Source organism: Aquarana catesbeiana, linkage group LG05 (assembly GCF_042186555.1).
Source record: "Aquarana catesbeiana isolate 2022-GZ linkage group LG05, ASM4218655v1, whole genome shotgun sequence".
Taxonomy (NCBI): domain Eukaryota; kingdom Metazoa; phylum Chordata; class Amphibia; order Anura; family Ranidae; genus Aquarana; species Aquarana catesbeiana.
In genome coordinates, this window is record NC_133328.1 from 583,630,610 (window position 1) to 583,647,475 (window position 16,866).

At 40.4% G+C, this 16,866-nt stretch overlaps 1 protein-coding gene across 49 annotated transcripts in view; it reads left to right on the forward strand.

The window, feature by feature from the left end:
* Window positions 1–16,866, forward strand: part of RIMS2 (regulating synaptic membrane exocytosis 2) — a 911,223-nt gene that overhangs the window by 544,734 nt on the left and 349,623 nt on the right. For all 49 annotated transcript variants that reach the window (XM_073632100.1, XM_073632110.1, XM_073632087.1 and 46 more), the window contains one exon: window positions 1,824–1,936. In XM_073632100.1, coding sequence (XP_073488201.1) covers window positions 1,824–1,936 — 113 coding nt within the window. The remainder of the gene's footprint in view (window positions 1–1,823; window positions 1,937–16,866) is intronic.

Sequence of the window (16,866 nt, forward strand, 5' to 3'; positions counted from 1 at the left end):
GGCAATTTGACAGACATCTGTGCTGGTTCCTGCACAGATGTCTATACAAATCACCCCCCAAAGTCGCCAAAAGTAGTACAGGTCGTTGCCATTGCCGGCAATAGCTGCCGATTTGGCATGCGATTTGTGAACCTAGGCTCAAACCCCATAATCATGGGCAAGACCAAAGAGCTGTCAAAGGACACCAGGGACAAGATTGTAGACCCGCAGAAGGCTGGAATGGGCTACAAGACCATCAGCTAGGAGCTTGGTGAGAAGGAGACAACTGTTAGACCGATTATTCGCAAATGGAAGAAATACAAAATAACCAATTCCCCTCGGTCTGGAGCTCCATGCAAGATTTTGCCTCATTGGGTAAGGATGATCATGAGAAAAGTGAGGGATCAGCCCAGAACTACATGGGAGGAGCTTGTGAATGATCTCAAGGTAGTTGGGACCACAGTCGCCAAACAAACCATTGGTAACACAATACGCCGCCATGAATTGAAGTCCTGCAGCGCCCGCAAGGTCCCCCTCCTCAAGAAAGCACATGTACAGGCCCGTCTGAAGTTTGCCAATGAACATCTAAATGATTTGTTTGGAGGAATAAAAATGCTGACAATGACCCTAAGAACACCATCCCTACAGTCAAGCAAAGAGGTGGAAACATTATGCTTTGGAGCTGTTTCTCTGCTAAAGGAACAGGCCGACTTTGCCACATTGAGGGGCCAATGCACCAGGCCATGTATTGTAGAATCTTGGATGAGATCCTCCTTCCCTCAGCCAGAACACATACTGTCAAGGAAGCAAGGGAGTGGCTCAAGAAGAAGCACATTAAGGTCATGAAGTGGCCTAGCCAGTCTCCAGATCTTAATCCTATAGAAAATGTATAGAGGGAGCTGAAATTTCGAGTTACCAAGTGACAGCCTAGAAACCTTATGGATTTAGAGAAGATCTGTAAAGAAGAGTGGACCAAAATCCCTCCTGATTCAAACCTGGTAACCAACTACAAGAAACGTCTTACCTCTGTGCTTGCCAACAAAGGTTTCTCCACCAAGTACTAAGTTGCTTGGGGATAAAATACTTATTTTACTCACTGAACTACAACTCAATTTATAACATTTGTATCATGTGTTTTTTCTGGCTTTTTGGTTGATATTCTGTTATCATTTAAAATAAACCTATGACAAAAATTATAGACCCCTGATTTCTTTGTGAGTTGGCAAACGTACAAAATCTGCAGGGGATTGAATAATTATTTTTCCCCACTGTATATTGAGAACATTTTGTTTTGCTTTAAAGGGCCAGATATTGACATCTCATTTAGAGCAATGGTGCTAATGGGCTTCTTTGTTAGATTCTTCTATCACTTGTGAATGCCAGTCATGAGATCTTGTTTTTTGGCTTAGCTGCTGCCTTTGTAGGACACCACGGACCCTTTTACATCGAAGCTGTGCCGCATCTGATTTATAAAGAATGGCTATACTTTTCATAAAGTTTTCCTATAAGACCCCCTGCTTCCCTAGCAAGCCCCAAAGACTTTTACTCACCTGTGCACATTCCTAGATTCATGCTGTGCAGCCCACATTTCGAATGCTCTGTGCCAAGCCCTACTTCTGACCATACAGGCACCATCCTACTCAATCCTATGGAGAAGCCTTCTATTATATAAAAGGAACTAGACAAAATGCAGGCATTTCTGGACTATAGGAGGTTAGGTATATTGTTAGGCAATTTCAACCCTTGCTGACAGGTTGATCCTTATGGAAATAGTTTTTATGGGTTGTGTGTTGTTCTGCCTTGTTTACTTCTCCAAACTAATGTGCTGTTTATGTCACAAATAGGTTCGAGTTCGTTTGAGTCCCAGAAAATGGATCGTCCCTCCATATCTGTCACTTCTCCCATGAGTCCTGGAATGTTGCGTGACGCTCCCCAGTTCCTGTCTGGACAAATTTCAGTATGTGAAAATATTCTTGCCGTGTTTTCTCAGTCTTCAGCCTTATATTGAAACTATTCCAAAGCCTTTTATTCCCACAGATGCGTTTATTCAATAAGGAAAAAAAGCAGTGGCTAAAACACAGTACCCTGCAGCAGCCAATCAGAGTTTTTATTTAATTGATGTAATCTGAAATTGATTGCTTTGGGTTGCTGCCCTTTTCACATCATAATCATTCTTTGCTAATTAACTGTATGCTGCATGGTTATTAGACACAGAACAACCATGACTGTCAACATTTCAGCGTAGTAAAACAGGTACAGTAACCTATGGCAGCCAGTTACATATAGATGTACTGTAGTCACATCTGTTAACTGATGATTTACACTTGGTTATGCCAGTGCCTTTAGTAAATTAACCCTTTTCTGCCCCCCTCAACTTCTTTAGCAACTATGATTTATCTAAAAGACAGCTTCACCCACTGCTGAGGATATGTATTGAGTGTAAAGTGTTGAGTTAATAAATACAGAGATTGAATACATAGAAAGAGGAAAACTGTGGGACTTTAAAGGTGTCAAAAAATAGAAAGATAGAATTATTATAAAAAATATACTTTATTTGTAACAATAACAAATTATAAAAATTCCGTGTTGTATTGCTAATTCAATTCATATACAGGTACAGACTCTACCACTCTACATGTTTCGCTTCAAATGAGCTTCTTCAGGAGATTCTAGAGTGCTGTATGAATTGGTTGCTAAAAAAATAACAGAGAAAGCAACAAAATAGGAATGATTACATAAGGTTTTAGACAGAATTGTTGCATCTATCATAACATGGGTATACAAAAGTACACTTTTCTTTGATTTAACATGCTATTTTACAAACAATAAGTGTTTTACTTCGGATTAATGCACATTGAAATGTATAGTAATTGAATTTGGGTCAAATATAATCGTTATATGTATGGGGATAAATGTCCCCAGTAAAGCAATGTATCAAAGCTTACCTGTCTGTGAAGAGAAATCGAGGAATAAGGAGGGAGAGGAGAGATGTATACTCTTTCTCTCACACAAGTCCTCTGACAGTGAATGGCGATTTGTCTTCACAGACAGGTGAGCTTTGCTACATTGCTTTACTAGGGACTTTTATCCCCATGCATATAACAATTATATTTGGCCCAAATTCAATTACTATACATTCTGATTAATGAAGTCTTTATTACTTGAATTGTTTTATAGGCTTCATTCCAATGGATTTTGACTCCCACTTATACAAAGGTGGAGAACCATCGGGATTATCCAGTGGAGAGATATCCTGACGGATTTTGATCCCGCCATCTATGAGCTTTGGCAGTAACATCCTTCACTCCCTCAACTACTACCATTAGGCTAATCTACTCTGCTGAATGATATTAAATCAATTGATCCTATCATACCAATGTGAATGTGGTAACTAATACTGCAATATCTTTTTATAATGATAAATAGGCCCTTTAAATATTCATAATAACCAAATAAAGAATGTTCCCTTCTTTATACACACATATATGTATATGTATATATATATATATATATATATATATATATATATATATATATATATATATATATATATATATATATACATTTTTCCTATAGGACATGGGTGAATTATCCACATCTCCCCTCTGTGGTCACTTCACACTCCATGAATGAGGTATTGATTTGGGAACATTTATAAGCCCACTGCTTTCGCAATTTATCCTGATAGGTCCATCTGTGTTTCAATGTGCACTATATCCAAAATAAAACATTTATTGATTGTAAAATAGAATGCTAAATCAAAGAAAAGTGTACTTTTGTATACCCATGTTATGATAGATGCAACAGTTCTGTCTAAAACCTTATGTAATCATTCCTATTTTGTTGTTTTCTCTGTTGTTATTTTTTAGCAACCAATTCATACAGCACTCTAGAATGTCCTGAAGAAGCTCATTTGAAGTGAAACATGTAGAGTGGTAGTGTCTGTACCTGTATATGAATTGAATTAGCAATACAACAAGGAATTTTTATGATAATATTTTATTGTTACAAATAAAGTATATTTTAATAATAATTCTATCTTTCTATTTTTTGACACCTTTAAAGTTCCGCAGTTTTCCTCTTTCTTTGTATTCTTCATAAAAATTGGGTTGTGGTGTCTACTCTGATCCCGTTGCCCTCACCTTTCTTAAAAAATAGAGGTTAATTTAAAACGGTATTAAACCCAAAAGCAAACATACATTATATTGCAGCTTACCAATTCTTAGATGTGAGGGTTGCATTTGTTTTCTTTTTTAGGCTTTCTTTCTACTATTTCCATCTTGTGATCCAGCCAGCAAGTCTGTTGTTTTTCAAAAGCACACACTTTCCTACAGAATATATTAGTTTACATGGATGAGACAAACCATTCAACACTGGCAGGAGTGCTTTAAAATGACCAGCTTTTATTTATTCATGTAAAACCTTTATCCCAAAAGGAAGAAAAACTGTTTGCTGTAACTGATTATAAAGTGTGAGCCGGAGTTTGGTTTCACTGTGTTAGTGTATTTAAATCTGCTAATACATTTAACACTACACCAGTCCCCAAGACTGACAATGCTTCTGTCAGCTGTGCCTCCTGTGCTCATTCATCCAGAGTGGTGTCTCACTAATACAAGAGATGTCTTACTGGCCAGATCACCAGGTGAAAACAGGGAAAAAATAAACGTGATGCAGCCCCCACATCTAATGATTGGTAAGCTGCAATATAATACATTTTTGGTTTAGTTTTTAATACCACTTTATTAAAGGCAAATATGGTGTTCACTTTACAAGGGAAGTTGTGCTTTGCAAGCAAATTTTTATTTTCCTTGCACCTAATTGGGTGTTTTTTGCAAAGTGAAACTTGGGTGCCAGAACAGAGATTTTCAGGTTATAAAAAGTTTGTTGTATTTTTTTCTGTAGTTGTCCTTACACCTTTGTTTTATTTTAAAAAAATGTGATCATGACCCCACCCGCCAAATGTCTCTGTGTAATGAAGCAGGAATTTGGGGGCAGAGTTGTGAGTGTGGCTTACTTCATGAATTAGATCTGTGTGTAAAAAGTTTAGGAACGCTGTAGACCTTTTAATAACAGGTCATATATATATATATAATTTTTGTAAATATTCTTTTATATCTTTTCATGTGACAACATGAATGTACAGCTTGTATAACAGTGTAAATTTGCTGTCCCCTCAAAAAACTCAAACACAGCCATTAATGTCTAAACTACTGCCAACAAGAGTGAGTACACCCCTAAGTGAAAATGTCCAAATTGGGCCCAATTAGCTATTTTTCCCTAGAAAGAAATTTTCCCTCCCCGGTGTCATGTGACTCGTTAGTGTTACAAGGTCTCAGGTGTGAATGGAGAGCAGGTGTGTTAAATTTGGTGTTATCATTCTCACTCTCTCATACTGGTCACTGAAAGTTCAACGTGGCACCTCATGGCAAAGAACTCTCTGAGGATCTGAAAAAAATAATTGTCGCTCTACATAAAGATGGCCTAGGCTATAAGACGATTGCCAAGACCCTGAAACTGAGCATTCAGCACTTTAACAGGACAGGTTCCACTCAGAACAGGCCTCGCCATGGTCGACCAAAGAAGTTAAGTGCACGTGCTCAGCGTCATATCCAGAGTTTGTCTTTGGAAAATAGACATATTGCTTCAGAGGTTGAAGGGGTGGGGGGTCAGCCTGTCAGTGGTCAGACCATACGCCACACACTGCATCAAATTGGTCTGCATGACTGTCATCCCAGAAGGAAGCCTCTTCTAAAAATGATGCACAAGAAAGCCCGCAAATAGTTTGCTGAAGACAAGCAGACTAAAAACATGGATTACTGGAACCATATCCTGTGGTCTGATGAGACCAAGATGAACTTATTTGGTTCAGATGGTGTCAAGTGTGTGTGGTGGCAACCAGGTGAGGAGTACAAAGACAAGTGTGTCTTGCCTACAGTCAAGCATGGTGGTGGGAATGTCATGGCCTGGGGCTGCATGAGTGCTGCCAGCACTGGGGAGATACAGTTCATGGAGGAGTGGAAGAGGACTCCAGTGGCAATCTGTGAAGCTCAGGTGAACTCCATGCCCAAGAGGGTTAAGGCAGTGCTGGAAAATAATGGTGGCCACACAAAATATTGACACTTTGGGCCCAATTTGGACATTTTCACTTACGGGTGTACTCACTTTTGTTGTCAGCAGTTTAGACATTAAAGTCTTTGTGAACCCATTTATATAAGACTATACCAGCCCCTCTATTAGAGCCTGGAATAGCACACTATGTCAGTTGTTTTAAAAAACGAGCGTTGTAAATACCGAGTTTGAGCTGTCTTTAGGCCAGTCACATGACTCGCGGCTGCTTCACATCTCCGATGGATGGCTTCTGCGGGAGGAGCCATGATCTCCCTCTGAAGTCAGCCGGGGAGATCACGTGGCCACTCGTCTCCTCCCTCAGAAGCTCTGTCTCGTAGCTGTAAAGCGGCCGCTAATCACGTGACCGGCCTGAAGACAGCTCAAAATCTGTATTTAGAATGCTTGTTTTTTAAAACAACTTGCATAGTGTGCTATGCCAGCCTCTAATGGAGGGGCTGGCAGTGACAATTTTATGTTTTTTTTCTTTCAAGTACAGCAGCTTGTGGGGTTTTGCGGAGACAGACATAGAGAGAGAACTGACAGGCAAGAAGAAGGGAGGGGGGAGAGGAGAGCTGAGAGGGCAGCAGCGTATGATTCAGGGACGTACTCTGACCACAGTGGTCAGGGCTCAGCAGCCCTGGTTTTCGTGGTCAACACAGAAAGGGCATACAGGAAGTGGCAGATTCAGGGAGGGTTTTTTTTACAGTTTAGAGGGGGACAGATTACACAGCACAAGCACTGTTTGCTTTAAGGGACCAATATCTGTATTTTTGGGGGGGTTAACAAACACTTTAATGTCTGTGTGTTGAGTTATTTTGAGGGGACAGCAAATTTACACTGTTATACAAGCTGTACACTCACTACTTTACATTGTAGCAAAGTGTCATTTCTTCAGTGTTGTCACATGAAAAGATAGAATAAAAAAAAAAAAAATATATATATATATATATATATATAATAATAGCATGTATGTTTAATATAAAGCACTAGTGTGTTCATTAGTGTTCATTATACCAACTAATTAAGCTGAAACTATATTGAATGGAATTATGCTTAAGGTAAAACTCCATTGGCCTAATTTTTAAGTTTAAACTTGTGAATTATACTGGGGCAATTTGCATATTTTCCCTATGCATTTAGCACTTCAGTGTATCTGCAGTTGCTATCAGAATTTGCAGTGTCATATAAGAAGTTTCAGTGACAATATTTGTATGATTATTATTTCCCACCTTAATGACAAACGGTTGTATGGATTAGCAAAGTGTACTTACTCGTAGCAGTTACTATGACTGTTAACTCTACTCAGAATGGTCAAAGGATGACATTAGAAGTGTTGCTATTGGTTGCTGCCTTTTGCACAGCCTTATTCAAAAAGTCTGAAAGTCTTACACACTCAGTACTGTTCAGCAGAAACCTAATAATGGCCTCCTCGAATGTGAAAATATTAGATATAAGAACTCCTTAGACTTTGCTGGCTTGAGTGCTGAGAAGCTTGTATTTGATATTTAGTTGTATAAGGCCATCCTTAGTAGCGCTTCCTAGTTAGTTATACTGAGCATTTTGTTATAAGGCCTGAAAATCTTTCTGAGCATACCCTTCATATAGGGACCTGGGCCATTCCAGGTGATTGGCAATTGGCCCTGTGCTTTCACATGTAGGTAGAAAGAGATTCCTAATTTCTATGAAAGCTCTATAAAGCCTACACAGGGCCAACTCTCCACTGTTTTGATGGCTGAATAGAGGGATGAGGGGAGTGCAAAGAAAGGTAAGTATGTGCGGCTGGTAGGGCCACCATTTTGGTGAACTATTTGGTTTGTCCTACTTGGGTCCACTTAAGGCTTCATAGTTATTTCATATGGAATATTAGATTGTGAAACTGTGGAACTTTTCACATCTAACCTCCAAAGAGGAATGCCACCTTTCCCTATTACTTTATTTATTTGTATTCCCTGCTTACCTGATTCTGGGTTGTGCACAGTTTCACCACCCAGCAGGTCCAGCTTTGTCCTGCGGAGATCCACTTCTCTGTAGCCACCTCTCAGGGCTGCACTGCCATTGTTTCCCGTGACATCATCAGGAGGCTGGAGCCTATTCCGGGTTCAGGCACCACCCCCCAATGAGGCAATGAGGCGCAGCTAGGCCCCCCCCTCCTTTAATGAATGGATTGACGTGCAGTGCTCCCACATATCCCAGGAGGTACCAGGGGCACTGCATATCATTCGCCTACGCCAGGGGTCTCCAGACTTTCTAAACAAAGGGCCAGTATGTTGTCCTTCAGACTGTGAGGGGGCAGACTGAGGCCAGTGGGAATAGAAAATGTCCTAGTGTCAGTGAGAGTAAACAATGCCCCATTGTTGGTGTAGGAATAGTGACCCATCTGTGGTGTCATCAGGAGAAATTTTGCCCACTCATTGGTGTTACTGGAAAGACATATGCGCAATTGTTGGTGTCAGTGGAAGAAATAGTGCCCCACTGTTGGTGTCAGAGGGAAGAATTGTGCCCCTTGGTTGGTTTCATTGGGAGGAATTGTGCCCCACTGTTGGTTTCATTGGGAGGAATTGTGCCCTATTGTTGGTGCCAGTGAGAGGACATATAGTTACACAGTAGGTGAGGTTGAAAAAAGACACAAATCCATCAAGTCCAACCTATGTGTGTGATTATATGTCAGTATTACATTGTATATCCCTGTATGTTGCAGTCATTCAGGTGCCCATCTAATTGTTTTTTGAAACTATCGATTCTCCCCGCTGAGACCACCGCCTGTGGAAGGATATTCCACATCGTTGCCGCTCTTCCAGTAACCCTCTACATAGTTTAAGGTTAAACCTCTTTTCTTCTAATTTTAATGAGTGGCCACGTGTCTTGTTAAACTCCCTTCCGCGAAAAAGTTTTATCCCTATTGTGGGGTCACCAGTACGGTATTGAAAAATTGAAATCATATCCCCTCTCAAGCGTCTCTTCTCCAGAGAGAATAAGTTCAGTGCTCGCAACCTTTCCTCATAACTAATATTTCTTAGGCCCTTTATTAGCTTAGTTGCCCTTCTTTGTACTCGCTCCATTTCCAGTACATCCTTCCTGAGGACTGGTGCCCAGAACTGGACAGCATACTCTAGGTGCGGCCGGACCAGAGTCTTGTAGAGCGGGAGAATCGTTTTATCTCTGGAGTTGATCCCCTTTTTAATGCATGCCAATATTCTGTTTGCTTTGTTAGCAGCAGATTGGCATTGCATGCCATTGCTGAGCCTATCATCTACTAGGACCCCCAGGTCCTTTTCCATCCTAGATTCCCCCAGAGGTTCTCCCCCCAGTGTATAGATTGCATTCATATTTTTGCCACCCAAATGCATTATTTTACATTTTTCCACATTAAACCTCATTTGCCATGTAGTTACCCACCCCATTAATTTGTTCAGATTTTTTAGCAAGGTTTCCACATCCTGCGGAGAAGTTATTGCCCTGCTTAGCTTAGTATTGTTTTCAAATACAGAGATTGAACTGTTTATCCCATCCTCCAGCTCGTTTATGAACAAATTAAATAGGATTGGTCCCAGCATAGAACCCTAGGGGACCCCACTACCCGCCATTCCAAGTACTCCCCATTTATCACCACCCTCGGAACTCGCCCAATTGTGCTCAATTGTTTATGTCAGTGGATGGAATAGTGCTCCAAGGACCGGATCAAAGCAAGAAAAGGGCCACATTTGGCCACCAGGCCACAGTTTGAAAACCACTGGCCTAGGTGAAGAGGGAGGAAAGGGGGTGAAGCATCTACAATGAAAAATAGTAATAGTAAATAACCAAACAAAAAGAGAAAAAGAGCATTATTTCTGTAGCAGAGTGGGATAGAATTATAGAGGAGGAATGTGAAGTTTACTGACCTTCTTTGGAAAATCCTAGTTGCTTGGCTGTCATGTACATCCTCTGGCTATGTTACTTTTTTCAATTGCATGATCTGGAACACGTATGTAGATCAGGTGTACATTTGTCTGAATGTTTGTTCTGATTCAGCAATTTAGAAATAATTACAGCCGGAGAATCCACGTGACTAGAAGGCAGCTTCTGTTTTTATGAAGTGGTTATTAATGGAAGTCTATATAGTTTTCTCATGACAAGTTCCTTTAGGGTGAGCTACAGGATGTGTTTTTTGCCCTGCACTTGTCCCATTGTGGCCTATTGTGCTCACTTTCTAGCCATGATCTGTGAAGGACATTGAATTGGCAGGCGTATAATCTGACTAATGCTGAAATCATCCCTTTCCCAATAGTAATATCTGAGCTTGAGTGTACAAAGTTTGATATATTGAAGACCCATCTGGTAAAACTATCAGAGAATATACATTACAGCATAGCCATATATGCAGTACCAACTTACTGCACCTTTACTATTTAACAGCAGGGTAATATCCCCACCACACAGATTATTCACCCATTAGGAAGTCTGAGAAATTAAAAATATCCTCATTAAGGTTCCCCTTATCTCATTGTAAATTAAGATAGTCCATCACTGTCATTCATTAATGTAGAGCACTAATATTTCACTAGCTACTACTGTGCTAAATGTATCAAGTGCATTCAAGGTTGAAAAGGAATACAGGTACATGTAAAAAAACTAAATTGTGTGTGTGTGTGTGTATACTGAATTTATATTGTACTAAAGTATCAGGTAGTTGTGAAAAAATGCTGTATATGCTGAGGATGCTTTCAAACAAATGCAATGAATATCAATTAAACACCTGCATAAGCAGAAAAACAAACTGAATGCAGTCGATATTTGGTCCATTAAAACAGCATCAATTCTTCCAGGTACACTTGCAAGCAGTTTTTAAAGGAATTTGGCATGTAGGTTGTTCCAGACATCTAGGAAAACAGACCACAGTTCTTTTGTGGATTTAGAAAATACAAAGAGTGTACAAGTACACAGTATATACAGCACTCCTAGGAGAAGTGCAAAAGTTCCTTGGTCCATTGGAACTTTTATCTGTATCTGGAGACCATCAATAGGGTAGAGGAATGGATGAGGCAATCGGATGGATGGCTGAACAGGAGAAGGGACCGAGACTGGAACCTCTGCAGCTCCTGCATAAGATCTGGGTAGGATCACCTCAATGTAGAAGAAAAGGAAAAGCAGGAAGCTGAGGTGTGTACCAAATAAAAACACTTTATTAAAATAAGCAGCACACTTCCATTGAAGTTAGCATGACACAGCATGGATAGGGAACACCTGAGACCAAGCAGCTGTGATCAGTGTGAAGCTGTAGGCATCACTGAGCAAACAGACACCGAGGATGACAGGGAGCCAGCATTCTAGGCTGCACACAAGGGTGACAGCTGTCAAAATGCCTGGTGGATGTTGGGAGAGGGGGTGTGCATAATGCATTTCCAGAGACTTTGCCCTCTTTTTCAAATGCACTTGATGGACATTTTCCGATTGTGAAGGGAAGTCAGCATAATGGGGTTGATTAACTAAAACTTGAGAGTGCAAAATGTTGTGTAGCTGCTCATGGTAGTCTCTAACTTCAGCTTGTTCAATTAAAGAGGTTCTAAAGGTTGTAGTTTTTTTTTACTTTGATGCATTCTATACATTAAGGTAAAAAAACCTTCTGGGTGCAGCTCCCCTTATACCTACCTGAGCCCCATCTCGATCTAGTGAGGTGCATGAGTGCAACGGCTCTCCCGGGTCTCTCTTTCCCCATTGGCTCACACAGCAGTGGAAGTCATTGGCTCCAGCTGCTGTCAGTCACAGCCAGTGAGCCAATGAAGAGAAAGTGGGGGGGAGGGCAGGGACAAGCCATGCTCTGTGTGTAAATGGATAATTTCCATTTACAGGAGCAAGCCCTCTTGAGTGACCCCATTGCAAAAGGCTTGCTATTGGGGGCACACAGCAAGGAGCCAGGGCCACCATCAAGGGACCCAAAAAGAAGAGGATCATGGCTGCTCTGTGCCAAACCATTGCAGAGAGCAGGTAAGTATAACATGTTTGTTATTTACAAAAAAAATCACCTTTACAATCACTTTAAGCTTTGGCAATAAAACCTGGAAGCTGATTGGCTTCTATGCACAGCTCCACCAGATTTTGCACTCTCCAGTTTTAGTAAATCAACCCCAATGTGTCTTTCATCTGCCGCACAAATTTTCTTGGTTGAGCACAGTGTTTTTGGTCCTCAGAAGTGCCCGTTTCTTTGTGCTTGTGCAGAAGAGATTGGATAGAAACCACCTGCGTTTCTTGTAATTTCTGCCTATGAGAGACATTGTGGATACAGTAAAGCTGGCCATAGATGGATAGAATTTTGAAAGAAAATTCATAGGAAAAGTCTTAGGAACATTTGTGCGAAAACTATCAGAACATTAGTTTGTTGTTCGAAAGATTTTGCTTGGTTTTAACATTTGATTTTGGAATGAATGGACTTTACTGAATGAAAACCACATAAAGTACACTATTAGAAATTTGTTTGAGAAAAAAATTCAAACCTCCTCCTTCGAGTTTTCTTGTCACAGCGGTGGAAAACAAATATTGATTTGATCAACTAATAATTAGAAAAATGAACAAACGTTTGTACTGCATTCCAGTTGTCATGAAATGGACTCCCTGCATGCTGATGCCCAGAACACCTGTGTATCCCATGTGGGCAAAACATGGCCTCCAAATGGATGTATGCTGGTGTGAATGAGGCCCTAATATTAAATTCACGTATGTTTTAATACAGAATTGTATAATAAAATGTTATGTTTAAAGACATATGTTAGTTAAATTGTTTGGCACCTTTAAAATCCCACCAATATATATATTTTCTTCTATATCTATATAAGGGATGTGGTGTCATGATAACCCATCAGTCTGGCTTGCAATATTTATTCACTAAATATTGATTTCATCTTGTTTTTTTCTCTTTATGCATTTTGTAGGTTAATTGATAAAGATATTGATTGATATTTTCCTTATTTTTGAAAGCATCCTCACTTAACAGCAAATTTTCACAAATGTCTAAGACTTTTTTTTTACATAGATATATAGATATATACAGTTGTGTTAAAAATAATAGCAGTGTGGTTAAAAAGTGAGTAAAACTCAAAATCGTTATAATCACTTTTATTTCAAAACACGCAAATGCATTGGGAACAATGCACAGTCTATTCCAAATCAAAACATGAAGAAAAATGTTTCAAATTTGTTATTACTTTTCAGAAAGTGAAGAAAAAAGAATATTAGGCTTTTCCCCAAAATATTGTAGTGTCTGCATTTTTCTTTACAAACTCAAACTCAAAAATGCTTGAAGATTTAGCTTTCCTGTGAATCACCGTACAAATATTTAGTTGTATAACCACTGTTTCTGAGAACTGCTTCACATCTGTGTTGCATGGAGGCAACCAACTTCCGGAACCTGTGAACAGGTATTCCAGCCCAGGACGATTGCACTACATTCCACAATTCCTCTGCATTTTTTGGTTTTATAGCATTTTTTATGTCACCCCACAAGTTTTCTATTGGATTAAGGTCCGGGAATTGGGCTGGCCACTCCATAACGTTAATCTTGTTGGTCTGGAACCAAGATGCTGCTTGCTTACTGATATGTTTGGGGTCGTTTTCTTGTTGAAGCATCCATTTCAAGAGCGTTTCCTCTTTGGCATAAGGCAACATGACCTCTTCAAGTATTTTGATGTATTCAAACTGATCCATGATCCCTGGTATGCGATAAATAGGGCCCAACACCATAGTATGGGAAACATCCCTATATCATGATGCTTGGGCCAACATGCTTCACTGTCTTCATATTGTACTATGGCTTGAATTCAGTGTTTGGGGGTTGTCTGAAAAACTGTCTGCAGACCCTAGATCCAAAAAGAACAATCTTGCTTTGATCAGTCCACCAAATGTTGCGCCATTTCTCTTTAGGCCAGTCAATGTGTTCTTTGGTCAATTGAAAATTCTTCAGCACATGTCGCTTTTTCAGTGGAACTTTGTGGGGGCTTCTTGTCGATAGCTTGGCTTCAAATTGGCGTCTTCTAATTGTTACCGTACTCACAGGTAACTTTAGACCTTCTTTGATCACACTGGAGTTGATCATTGGCTGAGTCTTTGCCATTTTGGCTGTTCTTCAATCCATTTGAATGGTAGTTTTCTATTTTCTTCCACGTCTTACTAGTTTTGGTTGCCATTTTAAAGCATTTAGGGTCATTTTAGCTGAGCAGCCTATCAGTTTCTGCAAACTATATTTTTCCCCTCTCCAACCAACTTATTAATCAAAGTATGCTGTTCTTCTGAACAATGTCTGGAACAACCCATTTTACTCAGATTTTCAGGGAGAAATGCACTATACCCAGCATGTAAAACATTTGCTGCCTTTGTCCTTAAATAAGGGCCACCTGTTTTTTTTTTACAGACTGAATGACCTCACTAATTGAACTCCACACTGCTATTATTTTGAACACGCCCCTTTCAATTAATGATTCACTTACACAGAATCAGCAGCATGGATGTCATGAATGTTGGGTCTGTTGGTTTTCTATTACTCTACTACACTCACTAGTAAATTATTTGCTATGTAGAAATATATTTTTTACCAAGGACGGTAATTGATCTGGTTAGTAATGTTGGACTGCTATTATTTTTAACACAACTGATATATATGATCGAGCATTTATTTGCATGTAATTGAAAGTATTTCTTCTTCAAATGTTTCTTCAAATACTGTCACACCTGAGATTTTACTGACAAATAGAAATGACAGTGTAGTCACCACTGCTTAACATCACAGAGGGGGATGCAAGAGTGGTAGTAGTTGATTCTGCAGTCTGCAGAAGCCGTTCTGTATGACTAAGATATCAAGACATAGCAGTAATATTAACTGGGGCCGCTGATAGAACTGAATGCATAACATATCAACATACTTTATACAAAGTAGATATTCCAGAACTGCTTAAAAGGCTACCGCTAAGCATTCTTGCTGAGCGCTGCCACTATATCTTGGCTGTGTCATGGATGGTGAAGATGGCACACCACCATATTAGACCTAGAAAATGTATGATCTCCCACTAGTTAGTTGTGTGCACACAACCAACTCCTTGCACCCGCCTGAGAATCCCAGAGAGGACCCAAAAAGGGAACGCCTCAGGCTTAGAGAGCAACCTCCTCTTCACTGTGTGGAGATGGGCTTTCACTGCCCACGCACTCAGAAGGTGGCATGTTTTTCCAGAACCACAACAGCTGTATATTATTATTTTTGTATTATCATTTGTTCTCCCCACTATGGAATCTCTTTTCTTCTTCTTTTTTTTTTTTTTTTTTTTTTAAGAGCCCTCATAGTAAACTATTTACTACACTTTAAAGGCTCTCCCATCTCCCTCCACTTTCTTTTTCTGGTGGACACTCCCAAGCTTTACCTGAGATCGCTAGCCAGCTCCTTTGTGATAGCACATTTTCTGGTTCGCTCAACTAATGTACCACAGCTTCTATGAACTCCCACTAAGTAGGAGAACATACATGATCCAGAGGAAAGTTACAAAAGTTTAGCAATTTGAAAGTGCCACAGTACTTATATAGCGCTGTCAATTTACGCAGCGCTTTTACATATACATTGTACATTCACATCAGTCCCTACCCTCAAGGAGCTTACACTCTAAGGTCCCTAATTCACATTCATACATACTAGGGACAATTTAGACAGGATCCAATTACCGTATTTATCGGCGTATAACACGCACAGGCATATAACACGCACATTCATTTTAAGAGGGAAGTTTCAGGGAAAAAAAATTTAATTTTAAATTAGAGACTTTGAAGCAAAATAAGGGTCAGTGCCCATCTGCAGCCTCACCATTGCCATCAATGCAGCCTGATCAATGCCCATCTGCAGCCTCACAAGTGCCATCAATGCAGCCTCATCAGTCCACATCAATGCAGCCTCACCATTGCCATCAATGCAGCAGCCTCACCATTGCCTCAATGCAGCAGCCTCACCATTGCCATCAATGCAGCAGCCTCACCATTGCCATCAGTGCAGCCTGATCATTGCCCATCTGCAGCCTAGAGGGGACAGGGAGGGGAGCGGGACGAGCGCCGATAGATTAAATACAGTGAGAATCTCCTATGATAGACAGAACAGTGGTCCAATGGTGGATCAGGAGACGGGACTTCCTATTACAGAGTAAACAGGAGATTCTCACTGTATGTAATCTGATGGCGCTCATCCTGCCCCCCTCCCTGTCCCCTCCGAGGCAGCTAAAATTGCGTATAACACGCACATGCTATTTGCACCCGATTTTCATGGTGAAAAGGTGAGTGTTATACGCCACACTTCTGAGGGACCATGCTGCAGCGAGGTCTCCTAAAATTGGGGACAGGTACCTGTCAAAAACAGATACCCGCTTCCCCCTCCCCCCCAAAAGGGGCCAAATGTGGCAGCGGAGGGGGGGAAGGAAGCAAACAGGCGGAGCTCTCCCTTTTGGGTGGAGCTCCACTTTAACTTTCTGTCTGGAATCAGCAGTTCATTCTCCTGAGAAAGCAGAGATATCTGCCAGCTTTTATTAGCATGTGGTGTGTTGGTTAGTTGTGTGCCTGACTACCTTTACACAGGATAGTTTATTTCTAAGCTTAGGCCTCTGACACTAGGATATAATAGAGGAAGCAGTAATTGGCCAGGGATGACTGAGCACATGATTTCACTGTACTGCAAGTAAATCTTGGGGTGCAAAGGTAAGTATAACTTTAAACAACGCATATTTCCATCACTGTTCACCCAAAACCAAAGGAAGTTTTTAATGGACATTGCCTTTTAATGATAAT